The sequence below is a fragment of the Eschrichtius robustus genome, chromosome 10, assembly GCF_028021215.1.
Source record: "Eschrichtius robustus isolate mEscRob2 chromosome 10, mEscRob2.pri, whole genome shotgun sequence".
NCBI lineage: Eukaryota > Metazoa > Chordata > Mammalia > Artiodactyla > Eschrichtiidae > Eschrichtius > Eschrichtius robustus.
The window spans coordinates 105,561,519-105,577,368 of NC_090833.1; the positions used below are offsets into that span (position 1 = coordinate 105,561,519).

The following is a 15,850-nucleotide window of genomic DNA, read 5'->3' on the forward strand; positions in this document are numbered from 1 at the left end:
CACTAGTTCAAAGCTTTATGTACTGTAGTGTACTATCTTATAGAAATTTCTAATGCACATCCTTTTTGGCATCAGGATCTTTTACCTGACCTAAATGCAATTGCAAGCAGAATGGCACATCAGTTGGGGCATAACCTTGGGATGCGGCATGATGATTACCCATGTACCTGTACTTTGGGAAAATGCGTGATGGATAGTGATGGAAGGTGAGGCTTAAAGAACATAGAGAATATATTTCAATATTGTGGGAGTGGCTTTGAGTAAAACTCAATATTGTAGGGACATATTGTTATTCTCTGGAATTTTCCTAATATCTCCTGGGTAAGAACTCAGTAACTGATATCTAATTTTACATCATTATCTACATAATTAGTAATATTTTGGGGGGACCACAACATCCCACTCAAACGTCTCCAAGACTTTAAAAGTCCATCTATATCCAATCATTGTATCAATAATAATGACAAGGGAGTCAAAACAAAAGGAAGATGGAAGGGAGGCAAGTTTCAGCTTAAAAAGAAATATATCACATTCCTAAGATGTGTAAGAGCATACTAAATATTAATAGTTTGTTTCAGAAAATGTTTATAGAGGACTACTTTGTGCCAGGCACTGTGTTAACTAGTGCTTATTTTTAAAAACTTTGAACACGAGTCAGTCCCTGTATTGAGAAGCTTGTATTCTCGCATGGATGGTAGGCAAATATATAGATTATTTCAAGTGGGACAAATAAAAAGTGATATGGGAGCAGCAGGCACAATTGGTCTAAACCGTGGGCTTCAGGAAGGATATTCTGGAGGATATATAGTCTGAGTATTTTCACTAAAATAGTATGTGTTGGCTGTGTTTCAATAAGACATTTTCTATAATAAAGAGCCCAGCTACTACTCTGCTGTAACAGTAAGACGAGTAAAAAAGGTAAATGGACCTTGAGTCCATCATTTACATGTTTTTTTGTTCTAAATTCTTCATAGAACTCTCATAGCTGTTCTACCACTATGCATTGATATGATTAATCTTTATTTTTAACTCATCCTATTTCTAGCACTCCTGCACTAAAATTCAGTAAATGCAGCAAAACCCAGTACCAGCAATATCTCAAGGATTACAAGCCAACGTGCATGTTCAATATTCCATTTTCTGATAAGTTAAGTGATTATCCATATTGTGGAAACAAGAGGTTGGATGATGGAGAAGAGTGTGATTGTGGCCCTGTTCAGGTATTTGCAAATGATGTTGCCTTTACATTTACAAAGTGTAACCTCCGCTAGAACCCAGACAGGGATGTAGCCATTAATCAACCATGGTAATTCTTGTAAAGCTTTAAAAACTGTGCTTTAAAAAAAAAATGGAAACAAGTTGTTGGTGCAGCCTCAATGCAAGGCTTTTTACCAAGTCATGTAATGATCTTGCCGGAGATTCAAAGCATCACATTAGCCTGGTTTATACATTAATGGGCTCTTCTTGTGAGAAGGGCTCATAGGTGTCGTTAAGTCTGATCTCTCATGCACAGTAGGAATCTGTTCTACAAAATCCCTCACAGTCAGTCAATCGAGTTTTACTCAGGGTCTTATGAGGCTAGTCTATATCCCTGTTGACCAGTTCACATTATTAGAAAACTTAATTGAGCAGAAACCTTCTAAACTTACACATATTTATTGCAGTCTCTGATACGTTTAGAATAAGCCTTGGAGGCATATTTTAAATTAATTCTTATTCTGCTTTTCTCTAACATAGGAGCTTTTTCTTTCAAGAGCTCATCATATAGGTATGTGTCCTAGATAATGACTTCTCACATTATCAAGTGCTCATAAATCACCTGGGCATGCTGTTAAAACGTGGATTCTGATTCAGTAGGTCTGGAGTGGAACTGAGATCCTATTCCTACCAACCTGCAAGGTTGTCTAAGGCTGCTGGTCCAAGGAGCACATTTTAAGTAGCTATGCTCTAGACACTGCACAATTCAAAATTCATTCTGGCCATGAAGAGACTCCAAGATCAGAGCAGAGGCAGCGAATGTCCAGAGGTTACGGCTTCTATTTTTCAAATGTCTCAGATTAAATGGAAAGAGAATCCTAACTTTGGAAAGCAATGCTTTTGCCTATGTGCATTTTTTGAAATGGTTTTACAGTTTCATTCCAACACCTGAAGTACCTTACATGACAAGATGCAGACAATATTTTGCAGTTTTAACTTTGTTTCAGCAGATAGGGTCTAAGTGTCCATCCTGTTATTATTATCTAATGATGCATTTTGTTAAAAGTTCAGCCCGGAATATTTAGCATCTTGAGAAAAAAATAAAATCAGAAGTTGTATTATCTCACACCCAACATTTAGCATGAGAAGCAGCAGGACTCTTCCAGAGAACAGAAGTCATCAGGAGAATGGAAGGTCACAAACTTTGGGCTTTGTATGCTACCAGTGAGAATCATTAGCTGTGGAGTACTGAACAGCACAAGGGAAGGAAACAAAGTAAAAGTCCCAAACACCAGTTGCAAGCAGTAGTCTTTGTATACATATCATAGCCAAGGACCATGCATTTGGATTTAACTCTGAAAACCAATTATGGCTAAATTACATAGAAGCACCACAAATTAACTCTTCAAACAGGAGCCAAACTACAAACCGCTTCTAATTTTTCATTTTTGATTATTGCCAGGAGTGCACTAATCCTTGCTGTGATGCACACAAATGTATGTTGAAGCCAGGATTTAGTTGTGCAGAAGGAGAATGCTGTGAATCTTGTCAGGTAAGATCCTTTGCTAGGACCGGGTTTCTCTGTTTTCAGTTTATTAAGTATACATAGAACCAAAGAGTCGTCTGGCCACTGAATGACCTTCCACCACTAATCCCAGATTGGAGCTAAAATCTTATACTCATACCCAAAATCTTATAGCTCATACCCAATACAGCCTCTTCTGAGATGCTCAGACTTCTAAATACTAAGCAGTGTTATGGTCTGGGGAGTGGAGAAGCAGGTAAGCAGTGCTTGGACTTTTAGGAGTGGAGTTATACGACTAACATTATCCTTGCTTTTTTTGTCGATCATTACCAACCTATTTCACCTCAGCTGAGGGGGAAAATGGCATCCCAACGACAGTGAACTGAAAGGGAAAAGGGTTATCCTGGAGTTGGAAAGTGATAGTGACCAGCAGCTGGAGATGTATTCCTAGGAAAGATGACCAGAAGTTCAAATGCCTCTGTGCAAGGGTTTACTGACACTTCTTTCACGCCACTGGATTGTGAACTGACAAAGGAAAGGAAGTGTGTTTTATTCGTCTTCAAATCTTTCCAAAACCCAGCACAAATTAAATGCATATTGAATGGCTGAATGAGAGAGAATATTTCCATGTTGTGCCCTCCAGCAGTGAGAGGCTGGGTATTTTTTTAGTTCATCTGAAAAGATCTGACTTATTGGGAGTAGTGATTCCTCATTAGAGTCAGGCGTTCCCAGTTGTGCGTGTACGGTGGGGTGGGGTGTGAGAAAGGGATGTACTAAAGGGATGAAGAAGGAAAGATGAACAGAACATATGCTTCATGTCTCCATTTTATGTCCATTCCAACTCTTCCCAGTGCTGCTCTAATACCAAATTTCAAAAACACCAACTTGTCATTCCTAAAATTACATAAAAACCAAGAATGCGGGCTTCCCTGGTGGTGCAGTGGTTGAGAATCTGCCTGCTAATGCAGGGGACACAGGTTCGAGCCCTGGTCTGGGAAGATCCCACATGCCACGGAGCAACTAGGCCCGTGAGCCACAACTACTGAGCCTGTGCTCCGCAACAAGAGAGGCCGCGATAGTGAGAGGCCCGCGCACCGCGATGAAGAGTGGCCCCCGCTTGCCGCAACTAGGGAAAGCCCTCGCACAGAAACGAAGATCCAACACAGCCAAAAATTAATTAATTAATTAATTAATTAATTAATTAAAAAACCCCAAGAATGCTAATAATTCTCAGTGGAATTGAGAGGGAAGTCATGATCCATCCTTAAAACTTTTTTAGATAAATTAAATGGATCAACCTCCTTACTTCCTCCTACGTATTGAAACTTTCCTAACCTATGGGTGTCCAAGATTCAATCTCTTCGTTTTTCCTCAACAGTTGAAAAAAGCAGCGTCTATATGCAGACCAGCAAAAGATGAGTGTGATTTTCCTGAGATGTGTACTGGCCACTCTTCCGGGTGTCCTAAGGACCAATTCCAAATAAATGGATTTCCTTGCAAGAATGCAAAAGGCTACTGTTTCATGGGGAACTGTCCCACCCGGGATGATCAGTGCTCTGAATTGTTTGATAAAGGTGAGAGACAATTACAGTGAATGATTGATAAAGATAATAGCCGTTATTTCTGTTATTGTCCTTTAGGAATCTGGGGACAAGATTGGAGATAATGCCATTTGTGGCAGATATTACCTGGCACCTTTCTGAATAATACCTTTCATATTCATTGACTTTACCTCTAACATTAATTGACTAGCTCAGTATGTGGGTTAAGGTATGTTTGTTTCTTTTTTATATCCATAGTCCTTCCTAAAATATCCTCCTGAGGCAATAGGATAGTTTTTAAGTAATTTATTTGTCCCATTCTGCTTCAGTGCTACCTGACACTGAAATTTCAATTATATTAGAAAAGTAAGGCATTTTATGATTTGTCATATTCATGCTTTCATTGTTTTACTTTTATCATACCGTTTTTGGGTCCCAGAGGCAAAAGACAGTTCTGATATCTGCTACAAGATGAATAAAATTGGAAATAAATTTGGATACTGCAAAAACAAGAAACACATACTAATTCCTTGTGAAGAAAAGTAAGTGCCTTGTAAAGAAAAGTACGTGCCCTCTCAGAGTGTTTTGCAAAATCAGAACAGCTCTTGTTCTGACAGCTGCCAGCCTGTTTTTACTGAGGAGATTAGGAAGAAAGGGAAGCAAGAAGAGAGAGAGCACACATCCCTGATGGATTTAACTGGCATTTATGTTCTGTATTTTGTAACTGAAAGTCATGGAATACAAGGAGGAAAGATGGGAAAGATTTAAAATTCTTAGGAAGAAAGGGAGGAAAAGAAGGTACAAAAAAAGAGAGAAAGAAGCAAACAGAAGGAGGGCGAAAATAAGTAGAAAAGGGAAGAAGAGGAAAAAAGAAGGAAAGCCATCAGAAGAAAGAAAGGTAGATGCTGAAGTTGAAGACAGAATGGGAGAATTGGATGTTAGATCTGATTTTTAAAAAGCATGTGCTGACTCCCACTTCTGGGTTTGTTTCTGACATTTGGCAAGGCTTTCTGTGTGCCCCAAAACAGGATTTGGACTGAAAACAACAATAATAAAAACCTAGAATCAAGTTCAACTTTGCTTCTAAATATAATCCTAAGAATGGGCAGTAGCTTAACTTCTCTCACTTCCAATTGCTGCCTAATCTGTAAAGAGGAGGTTATAATAATAGCAACTTCATAGATTTGTTGTGAGAATCAACTGATGTGCTCCACGCAAGAAAGAGTAAGAAGGAAATCTTAATATCCTGATTAAAGTTATGCTAATTCAAATTACTAATAAGAAATATTCTCCTGTAAACTTAGCTAATATTGCTTTATGAGAATTACATAGATATCATAAAGAAATACAATCATTTTACATCTTTGTCTACTCATCTCAGTTTCCAGGTTCAGGAAACAGGGTCCAACAGTTTACCCAGCCTCTCCTGGGCTCTGACAAGCCTGGTTTAGAACAAAGTGACCAGGCCACTTCACTTCCAACCTAGTCTCTAAAGTTCTATTGTATTTCTGGTCCCAAGTGTGAGAATACTCTTCCTTTCCTTCAGAGATATCAGATGTGGAAAGATATTCTGCACAGGTGGGCAGCATTCTTCTGTCCTTGGAGAAGAAAAGATCTATCACCTTAAGAAGCCTCTGAAGCAGAATGCCACTGAATGCAAAACTTTTTTTTTATACCATGATTCTAAGGATTTTGGCCTGGTTGCTCCTGGAACAAAATGTGGAGATGGACTGGTAAGGTGAACGCCCTTTGTTTTTTTAAAACTGCTTGTCCAGTCACTTAAAACTTCATTGGATCCTATAAATGGTTCCAGAGGGCTTATATACGGGAACACAGAAAAAAACTCTGCAGTATTTTTTTAATTGAGCAGAGTAGCAATAACACTATAGTAAATATTCATTTTGCTTAATATTTGTTATACAAATTATGAAAATATTATAAACGTGCTTAATTAGTGTCTTACAGTAGATGCTCAATAAAATTATAGACTGAATTTTTAAAATTTATTTGACTATGAAGTAGCCATAGAATCTTCATTTATTTTATTCATTCAGACATATTTACTGGGCACATACTAAGGTGCCCGTGTCTGTGCAGGACACACTTGATGTAAAGATGAGTGTACTTGAGAATTTCGTGGATTAAATTAAGTGTATCACTACAATCCAACTCAACTGTTTTCATGGTGATGTGATCAATGTGCACAAGTCCAAAGGAAGTGACTGACTTTACTTGTAGAACACAGAGTGGCATCTTCTGATGCCATTAAATGAGCGACATTTCAGCTTTGACTTTATGAACAACATTTTTCAACACACAGAAGATGAGAAAAGACTTTTTAAAAAGAAATATACCTACATAATACGCAAAGGTACAAGTGTATGGCACAGACAGGTAGCTGACAATTTCAGAGTGACTGGCGCTCCAAGTGAAATGGCAAAAAATTAAATTGAACAGGTAGAGTGAAGCCTGACTGGAAAGGCTTTATCACTCCAAGATGAAAACCTGAGAATGTAAACTAAAAAAAGTAGCCAACTCATCAAGGTTTATAAATACAAGAATATTTGAAAAAATATAACGCTGTAGAGAAAATCAGCAATTTTGAAGTTGAGCAGTTTCTGTGATACGCACCACCCCCCGACACTGCCATCCACAAGCATTACAGTATCATTCATATAATGAGATAGATAAATGAATTGGAAAGTAAAAATTCAGCATGTAAAAGCAGAATCAGAATTTAATAATTTCATAGAGACCTCTATTCAAGGACCTCTATTTCAAGCCCATAGATTTAATTATACAGTTTCCCATTAAAAGGACTAAATAAACATAAAAATGGCAAAGAGTTAACAGCTGTGAAAATTTGGGTATGTGTACCAACCACAAACTAGAAAGTTCAAGGACGTTCAGTAAGATAGAGTATACGCGGCATTGGTTTGAAGAAAATACCGAATAATTTTTTACTCACTTCAGGTAAGGAAAATCAGCCAGAGGTACAAAGCAAACGTATGACATCCCTTTCATAGAATGGCAGGGATTCAGCCAAGAAATTGATAGGGGAGCAGTTGTTAAGGAACACTTCGCGATTGTGCAAACACATCACGACCATGTGCCACCACATAGAGTGCCTAATTCCTTCTAGAGAAATCTTAGTACAGAAGTGCACCACTCACAATGGTACCAATTCTTGAACCAATTCCTATTGAGGGAATCTATGCATAGCAAACGCTAGTCTGTAGAGGTATCACAAAGACACTACTGACAGAATTTGTCATTTTCATATTTATTCTGAGATACTATTTTTTAGACTTGAGGAACTTTAAATGCCTAAAAACATTCTAGTTTCTCTTAGTAGTTATTCTTTCTGGGTAAATTTTAATTTGGCATGGGAAAAGAGGACAAACATATCCCATTACCCCTGGGCGCCCTTTTCCTTAGTTATACTATAGAACTTACAACGTAGATAAGAAAAAAAGATGAAAAATAAAAGACGAGAGACGGTAAGAGAGAAAGATAGTAGACTGCAGAGAGGATGAGAGTAGAGGAGAGAAGAGAGGAAATTAGTTAATTCTTTCATTCTCTACCACAGAAGAATTGCTCAAAAACTGTCTCTGCAGTTATCTCTTTATTAAACATACAGAACAGCAAAATCAAAATAAAATACATCTCAGTATTTTCCTTTAGTTGAGCCTGAAATACCTGAAGTGAGGTCTACATGGGTTTTAAAACAATGTTTCTCAGTGTTTAATCATGTATATAGAAAACCCATTCTATAAGCATAAGGAAAGAAGATAAACAACAGACATAAGAGAATTCAGTATGGTGAACAAAGGAGACCAGTCTGAGATATCAAAGATGATAGTCTCCTATGAAACAGAAACATTTTTAAAAAGAGGAAAATCCTTTAGAAATAAGTTAAATTTATATTTTATACTATTTAGAAGGATATTAAATCTATAAAAATGATATAATTTGAAATCAAGAAGCACTGCCTTCAAATTGCAAAATGAATCATGATTGCCTGTTTATATGCAATTTATGCAGTAAGCCACGGAATAGAAACTCCAGGAAAAAAAAAAGGAAATTGGAAGCTAAACTTCTTAACACAGAAAAATAAGATAAGGAAATTTTAAAAAATAAAAGAAAATGAATAAAAGCAAGAGAAACAGTGCTAAGAAACCTGATACAGTGTTAATAGGAATTCTAGATAAAGGAAACAGAATAGAGGTAAAAAAATGTAATTAAGGAAATAATACTCAAAAATGTCTCTGAGCTTAGGAATGCATAAAGTAAAAACTCAGTACCAGGAAAAAATCACAAAAATAAATGAGCATTTAGACTTACCTTCATATCATGAAGTCAACAATAAAGAAAATGTTCTATGAGCACAAAAGAAGGCAAGTATTATGTTTCAATAGGAAAAATTACCACGTTACCATCATATTTATCTCCAACAAAAAATGCCGGAAGATAACGCAGCAAAGTCCACAGAGTTTTGGGAAACAGAAATATGGTGACCCTAAAACCATATATATAACCAAGCTATTATTCAGAGTGTAAAGTAATAGAACAACACCCTCACAACCTTATGATTAAGACAATATACAGTAAAATTAGACAGCATTTATTTTCTGAAAAGAAAAATAGTCAAGTACTCCAGCCAACTGGAAAATGAATTTAAATTGAAGTGATATCTGCACTTTCGTATTCACTGCAACATTATTCACAATAGCCAATGGAAACAATTTAATGTCCTTGGACCGGTGAATTGATAATGAAAATGTGATTATATATGTAAATATATATATACACATATACGTGACTTTATATATGTGTGTGTATATATATATATATATATATATATATATGAATATTATTTAGCCTTAAAAAATAGAAATCGTTTTTAACAACATGGATGAACTTGGAGATTTCACTTATGCTAAGCAAAATAAGCCAGACACAGAAAGACAAATACTGTATGATCTCACTTATATGTGGAATCTAAAAAAATTAAAGTCACAGAAGCAGGAAGGAGAATGATGGTTGCTGAGGATGAGGGGTAGGGAAAACAGAGAGACATTGGTTAAAGGGTACAAACTCTCTGTTATAAAATGAGTAAATTCTGGAGATCTAATGTAAAGCATGGTGACTATAGTTAATAATACCATAATGTGTACTTGAAATTTTCTGAGAAGTAGATCTTAGGTGTTATCACAAAAAAAGTAACTATTTGAGGTGACAGATGTGTTAATTAGGTTGTTTGTGGTCATCTCACAATGTATAAGAGTACCTAAAGTCATCACGATATACACTTTAAATATATACAATTTTTAATTGTTAATTATACCTCAATAGAGTTGGAAAAACATTTCCAGATGTCAGCTTTTTTTCTAAAGAAACAGGTAAAAATAAAAATAACAGTCGACAAATAAATGAGCTAAGATAAGCCAGGCAATAACCACAAGCAACAAAACAGCAGTAATTTGGTCATAAAACTTACCCCAAAAGACAAGCATAATTTAAAACAAAAGTAATAAATATAAATAAGAAGATTAATTGATTTTGACAAAACGCTCAACCAGCAACTGTGAAATAAACAATCATGGATCCTTATCAAATCAGAAGAAAACCTTATAGAACTAATAGAAGAAATTGCTGCAATTACAATGGTGGAATCTTTGATAGATTAACATTTGAAGAATTAATAAGGACATAGACATTATAATAATTAATGTTTGTATACAACAGTATTTGAATGTGCAGTACACATTTCAAATAACCATCGCATATTTATAGACGATTTCTTCTTCCACAGAAGATTCTACATGTGGTTTTTCACAATAGAACAAATGATGCAAATTCTAAGAGCAAGTAATTCTAATTCATCTTGGTGACTTCATTTCTAGGTGTGCAGCAATGGTGAATGTGTGACTACTGCAAAGGCCTACAATTCAACCAATTGCTCCTCTCAGTGCAATGAAAATTCTGTAAGGTTTGACTCCTTTTAAAATTAGTATCTTGCCAGTCATTTATTTACACAAGACTTCATTCCTGAGCCCATGTATAAGTGCAGGTGTGCGCATGCACGTGTATGTATGTATGTATATACGTATGTATAGTGATTTTTAAATCAAATATGCATTTGGGATCCATTTTTTTCATGTATCATCAATAATATTGATCCAAAAGCCAAACCAAGTATTATACATAGATAATGCCAGTGTTGCAAGTATATGTCTTATCATTGGACTGGTAATCCAGAAACCCAGGAGCTTACGTATGAATGAAGTTTAAACCTGAAGTTTAACACTGGATCGATCATAATTTCACTTACAGTTAAATTACACCAATATCAACATTAGCCTAAAGCTTTTGAGAAAAACAATAGAAGCAATTTTTTTCACTCATTTAACACTGTTCAATACTAGCAGTACCTAGCAGTTTGCATGTGTGGGTAACATCTTTCCTAAGCCAAATTAATCAGTAACACGTATATAGAGTTGTACTCTTTCAATTATTTTACATATATATTAAATTTTAAAAGCTTCATAACAACATTAAAAGATAAGTACTATTCCTATGCCCACTTTTAGACATGGCGAACCAGTCACACTGATGGTATGTGCAAGGAAAAGCTGAGAATTCGATACAGAAAGAGTGTGTGTTCTTAACCATTACACAATGCTCTTTGATGAACTAAACATTATGCCATCACTTTTTTCCCACGTTAATATTATCTCACTGTTACTAAGCCTAGTTAAGAGTCTCCTCTTTGGCTCTGACATGTCCAGCTCTAGCCGGGGCTGTTCATTTAATAAGATTTATGGCTTCTGCAAAAATAAGTCAAACTATCTGGCTCACCTGGTTTTGAATTTGTCAGGATCATTCTCTTGTTCCAAGGTCATCTTCAAAGATAGCTGCTCCTTGTATTTTGTTTGCTTATTTTTCCCAGCGCTGATTTTGGTATGCAGTTTAGTTAATCAATCAATAAAAAGTTCATGAGTGTGTGGGTGTGCGTATTTTTGGGTGTGTGTGTTTGATGTAGAGCTGGCACTAAGCTAAATGAGCTGCAAAACACAACTTACGTCAGTCATTTGATGAATTATGATTTATGGCTCTTCCAGGTGGATGACGGTGAACTTGAGTGCCAGTGCGAGGCAGTACAGGCATCTGCGGAATGGGAGGAAACCTTAAATGTTACCAGTGAGCATCCTAGATTAATATAATATCTTGCATATATCAAAAGCCTCACCAGTGAGAATGCTTTTTGCTTATATGCTAAGTCTACTACACATATGTTGTATTTCTGTATGGATTTGTATGGTCTTCTTGTTACTTTGGATATTTAAATACCCAAGTTTGAATTTACTAAAATTTCTTTTTAGAATGAACGTATCTCCTTCTAGTTAAATTTGGATGAGTTCTTCTAAGAACCCATAACACAGTAAGGCCTTTTCTATAGTCAATAACTGACAATCCAACTTTTCCTGCTGACTGTGATTCCCTTAAACACAATGGAATCTTGGGTGGAGTGCTAATTGTTAATACAGATAATAATTTGTGCAATGTTTTGGCCTTTTACTTTATTTAAAAAAATAACCAGAGGAGGGAGAATTAAAGCCCTTTAAAGAAGGAAGAAGCAGAATGGCAACAGCTCAGTTAAATGTGAATATTCCATTGTCCTAAAGTTGATGTCCTGGCTGAAGTTCATGTGTTTTAATGTTACAGATATCTCCATCCTGGTGGTTGTTCTCATCCTGGTTATTATTGGTGTCGTGGTTGTCATAGTATTAATTCGTTACAAAAAATGTATTAAGTTGAAGCAAGTTCAAAGGTATGTCTGTATTCTCTGTGTGTTGAAGTGGCCCATGACTGAGATTATGTAAGCTTTATGGCCATAGAGATGGGAGAAAAGTATAAGCCTCTTACTGAAGACCAAGTAAGAGTAGTAATAAGTCAAGCTTTTACACACTTTGCTCTCATTGAAATGTTTATCCCAGTGACTCCCAAACTTTGCTGCACACTGGAATCAAAAGGGATTTAGGATTGACAGACATATACTACTATGTATAAAACAGATAACTAATGAGAACAGACTGTATAGCACAGGGAACTCTACTCAATGCTCTGTGGTGACCCAAAGGGGAAGGAAATCCAAGGAAGAGGGGATATCTGTATACGCGTGGCTGATTCACCTTGCTATACAGCAGAAACTAACACAACATTGTGAAGCAACTATACTCCAATTTTTTAAAAAAAAGGGATTTTAAAAAAATACTAAATTTGATTCCTCCATCAGATTTAATTGTTATAGAGTGTAACATGAGTATCAGTCTTTAAAAAATCTCCTAGATGATTTAATATTAACCACAGGCTTACCTCATACTTTAGCTGGTATCAACATTCAATTCCCTTCTTGGCAGCCCACCGAGAGAAACCCCAGGAGTGGAGAATAAAGGATACTTCGGTGATGAGCAGCAGACAAGGACTGAGCCCATCTTACCTGATATTCACCCCCTACATGTAAGAAAATACCATTTGCACTAGTTAATCAATTTAAAAAGTAGTTGTATGTATGTTTGAAGTGGAACTATCCCTAAGCTAAGTGAGGTGGGAAATGCAGAATAGTCTAACACGATTCCACACCAATAACCTTCAGTTGACAGGTGGGGAAGGAGAGGATGGCAGGACTCAAACACACCAAGACACTATTTCAGAGCAGAATATATTGGTTAAATAAAATACTAATGTGTGCATGACTGGAAAAATGTACAAGCGTAAACCATATTCTGGGATATAAAACAAGTCTTAATAAATTTAGAAGAATTGGGGTCATACAAAATATGTTCTCAAAATAAAATTCTATTAGAAATCAGTATCAGAAAAATACTGGGAAAAATCTTTTTCTCGTAAAAAATTTAAAATGTACAAGACTAAATGATAGTGTTAAGAGATAAATATTCGGGGGTAAAAGTATAATCACATGCAAGGTGGAGGTCATTATTTTTAAGTTGGGAAAGTGGCTAATTTGGGGGGAGGAAGTGGGTGACAGTAATGATAGGAAACTTGAAATGGCAAAGTTTTATTCCTTAATCAGTGCAGTGATTGCAAGGATATTTACCTTAAATGGTTCATTAAGCCATGAATCTGTTTTGTGTGTGTTTTTTATCTCTATTGTATTTTCCCAAGAAATGACTAAAAATGAATAAGGGCAACAATGCCAATTATTAGTGGGGATATAGAGAGTAAAAACTCTCATAAAAGCTAATGAAACTTTAAATGGCACAACCAATAGGTAAAATTCATACTATACCCTAAACCTGATCATACACATTCCCTGTAATCCAGCAATTCCTGTCATTATGAACACACCAAACAGAAATGTGTACATGTGTATATCGGAAGACATCAACAATAATGTTCCAACAGCATTATTTGCAAAAAGTGAAAATAATACGAATGTCCAATAACACTACAGAGAAGGAAAAATGAACAAACTACTGACATTTACAACATACTATTGTATGTGATATCTTACTATCACATACTCTTAGACAACACACCAAACCCAAAAGCAAACTGTATGATTCAACTTATATAAATCCAAACTGACAAAACTACTCTATGGTATTAGAAGTCAGGGTAGTCATACCACAGGGAAGATTTTCAGAGGGCACAGTAAAGTTTTATGTTTCGATCTGGGTGGGGTTCGGTTACCCATAGGTGCTCATTTTTAAAAATTCACCCACCTCATACTTTCTGTTAGTACGTTTCTTTGTGTATCTTTTACATTAAAAGAAAAGTTTATTAAAACAACACCCAGAGCAATATACGAAAACCTAATAAAAAAGCTGACAATCCTGTAAAAGTCCCTGCAAGCAGTGGCTTGTTCAGCACCTTTAACAACAGCTATGATTTCCAATGCATTTGACTCAGTAGGAAAAAAAAAAAAAAAAAAATGAGTGCTGGTTAGGAAGCTACAAAAGCATTCCTTTTAAAAAAGTTAACCAGTGAAGAAAGAATTTGCAATAAGATTATACCGATGAAACTGCCCACTAGGACCGAAGTCTTGAAGGAAGTATGAACTGATCATTGTTAGACGCAAACGCCAATGAAAGTATAATGGTGTTAGTATTTTTAAATTAGGATTTTTTTTTTTTTTTTGGTTAGCAGTAATCTTGCTCCATGGCTCCAGAGATTTTGAATGCTTTGCCCCAACTCTCCATGTCCCGTAAGCCCTGTGCTTTTTACTGCACAATATTACAGAACAAGCTCCCACCTTACCCCCAGGAACACATATATGACATTATCGTAGAAAGGCTTTTACTGAACTTCTCTTACTTATGTCTGCATAGTTACCCTTTCTCTGGTAATATGATGGTTTATCATTTTTATCCATTCATACATTTTATTATGCCAGTGGTGACCCAAATAAACAAGTCTTCATTGTCCACACAAGTGACAGGAAAATCTCGTGTAATAATTTTTTAAGTTTACACTGAGATTTTCTGATATGAAAACGCAGGATGCTAATATCAGGTTTAAATAAGAAACTGAATGTAAATATACTTAGCACTGTGTTTGGTATATATTTAGCACTTAATATGTGTTAAATATCTACTATGCCTCATGCACTGTCTCAGTGACTTTCCTAATTACATTTTCTTTAAATTAACGTGCAAAACAGTTGCACTCCCAGAGAAAGGATTCAGGTGAAGTTAGCCTGAGCATGGGATCAATGATAGATAGTCACCAGAGGTTCAAATAGAGCCTGGGGCATATTTGTATTGAATACAAAATCCTTAAGGGCTTTTTGGATTTTTAGTTAAATGGGGGAACTTAGAAGAAGAGCTTAATAAATATTTGTTAAATATATGAATGAATTTAATTAACCATATAGCATAATATATTATAAATGTAGATTGTATAGGACAGTTTGGGTCCTTGAATCTCTTGTTTAGGTTTTTTGTATTATTTGTTGTAAAATTATATGAATAATAATGATTTAGCTGACTCCTGTTTGATACATTAGTTACCCATCAAAGGCCAGTTCTCAGCAAAATTGTGGTTTGGAAAAGATCTGTGTTTGGTGTCCTTTCCCAGTCACATTAATGATATTTGGTTAGCTTTTCTGTCTGGTACCCAGTGCCTCTCCTAGGTCCTGTTTCCACTGAACCACGCTGCCTGGTTGTATTAATGTCCACTGGGGGTTAAAAGAAAGCACTTCAAAAAGGGTAACACATATATACGGAATCTAAGAAAAAAAAAAAAGGTCATGAAGAACTTAGGGGCAAGACGGGAATAAAGACACAGACTTACTGCAGAATGGACTTGAGGATACGCGAAGGGGGAAGGGTAAGCTGGGACAAAGTGAGAGAGTGGCATGGACATATATACACTACCAAACCTAAAATAGATAGCTAGTGGGAAGCAGCTGCATTAGCACAGGGAGATCAGCTCGGTTCTTTGTGACCACCTAGAGGGGTTGGGATAGGGAGGGTGGAAGGGAGGGTGGAAGGGAGGGAGACGCAAGAGGGAAGAGATATGGGGATATAAGTATATGTATAACTGATTCACTTTGTTATAA

The 15,850-nt window shown here is 36.1% G+C and overlaps 1 protein-coding gene across 1 annotated transcript in view; it reads left to right on the forward strand.

Moving 5' to 3' along the window:
• ADAM7 (ADAM metallopeptidase domain 7) overlaps window positions 1–15,850 on the forward strand; it is a 61,508-nt gene that overhangs the window by 26,365 nt on the left and 19,293 nt on the right. The window contains exons 11-20 of the mRNA XM_068554033.1: window positions 76–206; window positions 1,046–1,220; window positions 2,660–2,749; window positions 4,101–4,296; window positions 4,703–4,805; window positions 5,810–5,996; window positions 10,170–10,250; window positions 11,388–11,466; window positions 11,992–12,097; window positions 12,687–12,786. Of these exons, the coding sequence (XP_068410134.1) occupies window positions 76–206; window positions 1,046–1,220; window positions 2,660–2,749; window positions 4,101–4,296; window positions 4,703–4,805; window positions 5,810–5,996; window positions 10,170–10,250; window positions 11,388–11,466; window positions 11,992–12,097; window positions 12,687–12,786 (1,248 nt within the window). The remainder of the gene's footprint in view (window positions 1–75; window positions 207–1,045; window positions 1,221–2,659; window positions 2,750–4,100; window positions 4,297–4,702; window positions 4,806–5,809; window positions 5,997–10,169; window positions 10,251–11,387; window positions 11,467–11,991; window positions 12,098–12,686; window positions 12,787–15,850) is intronic.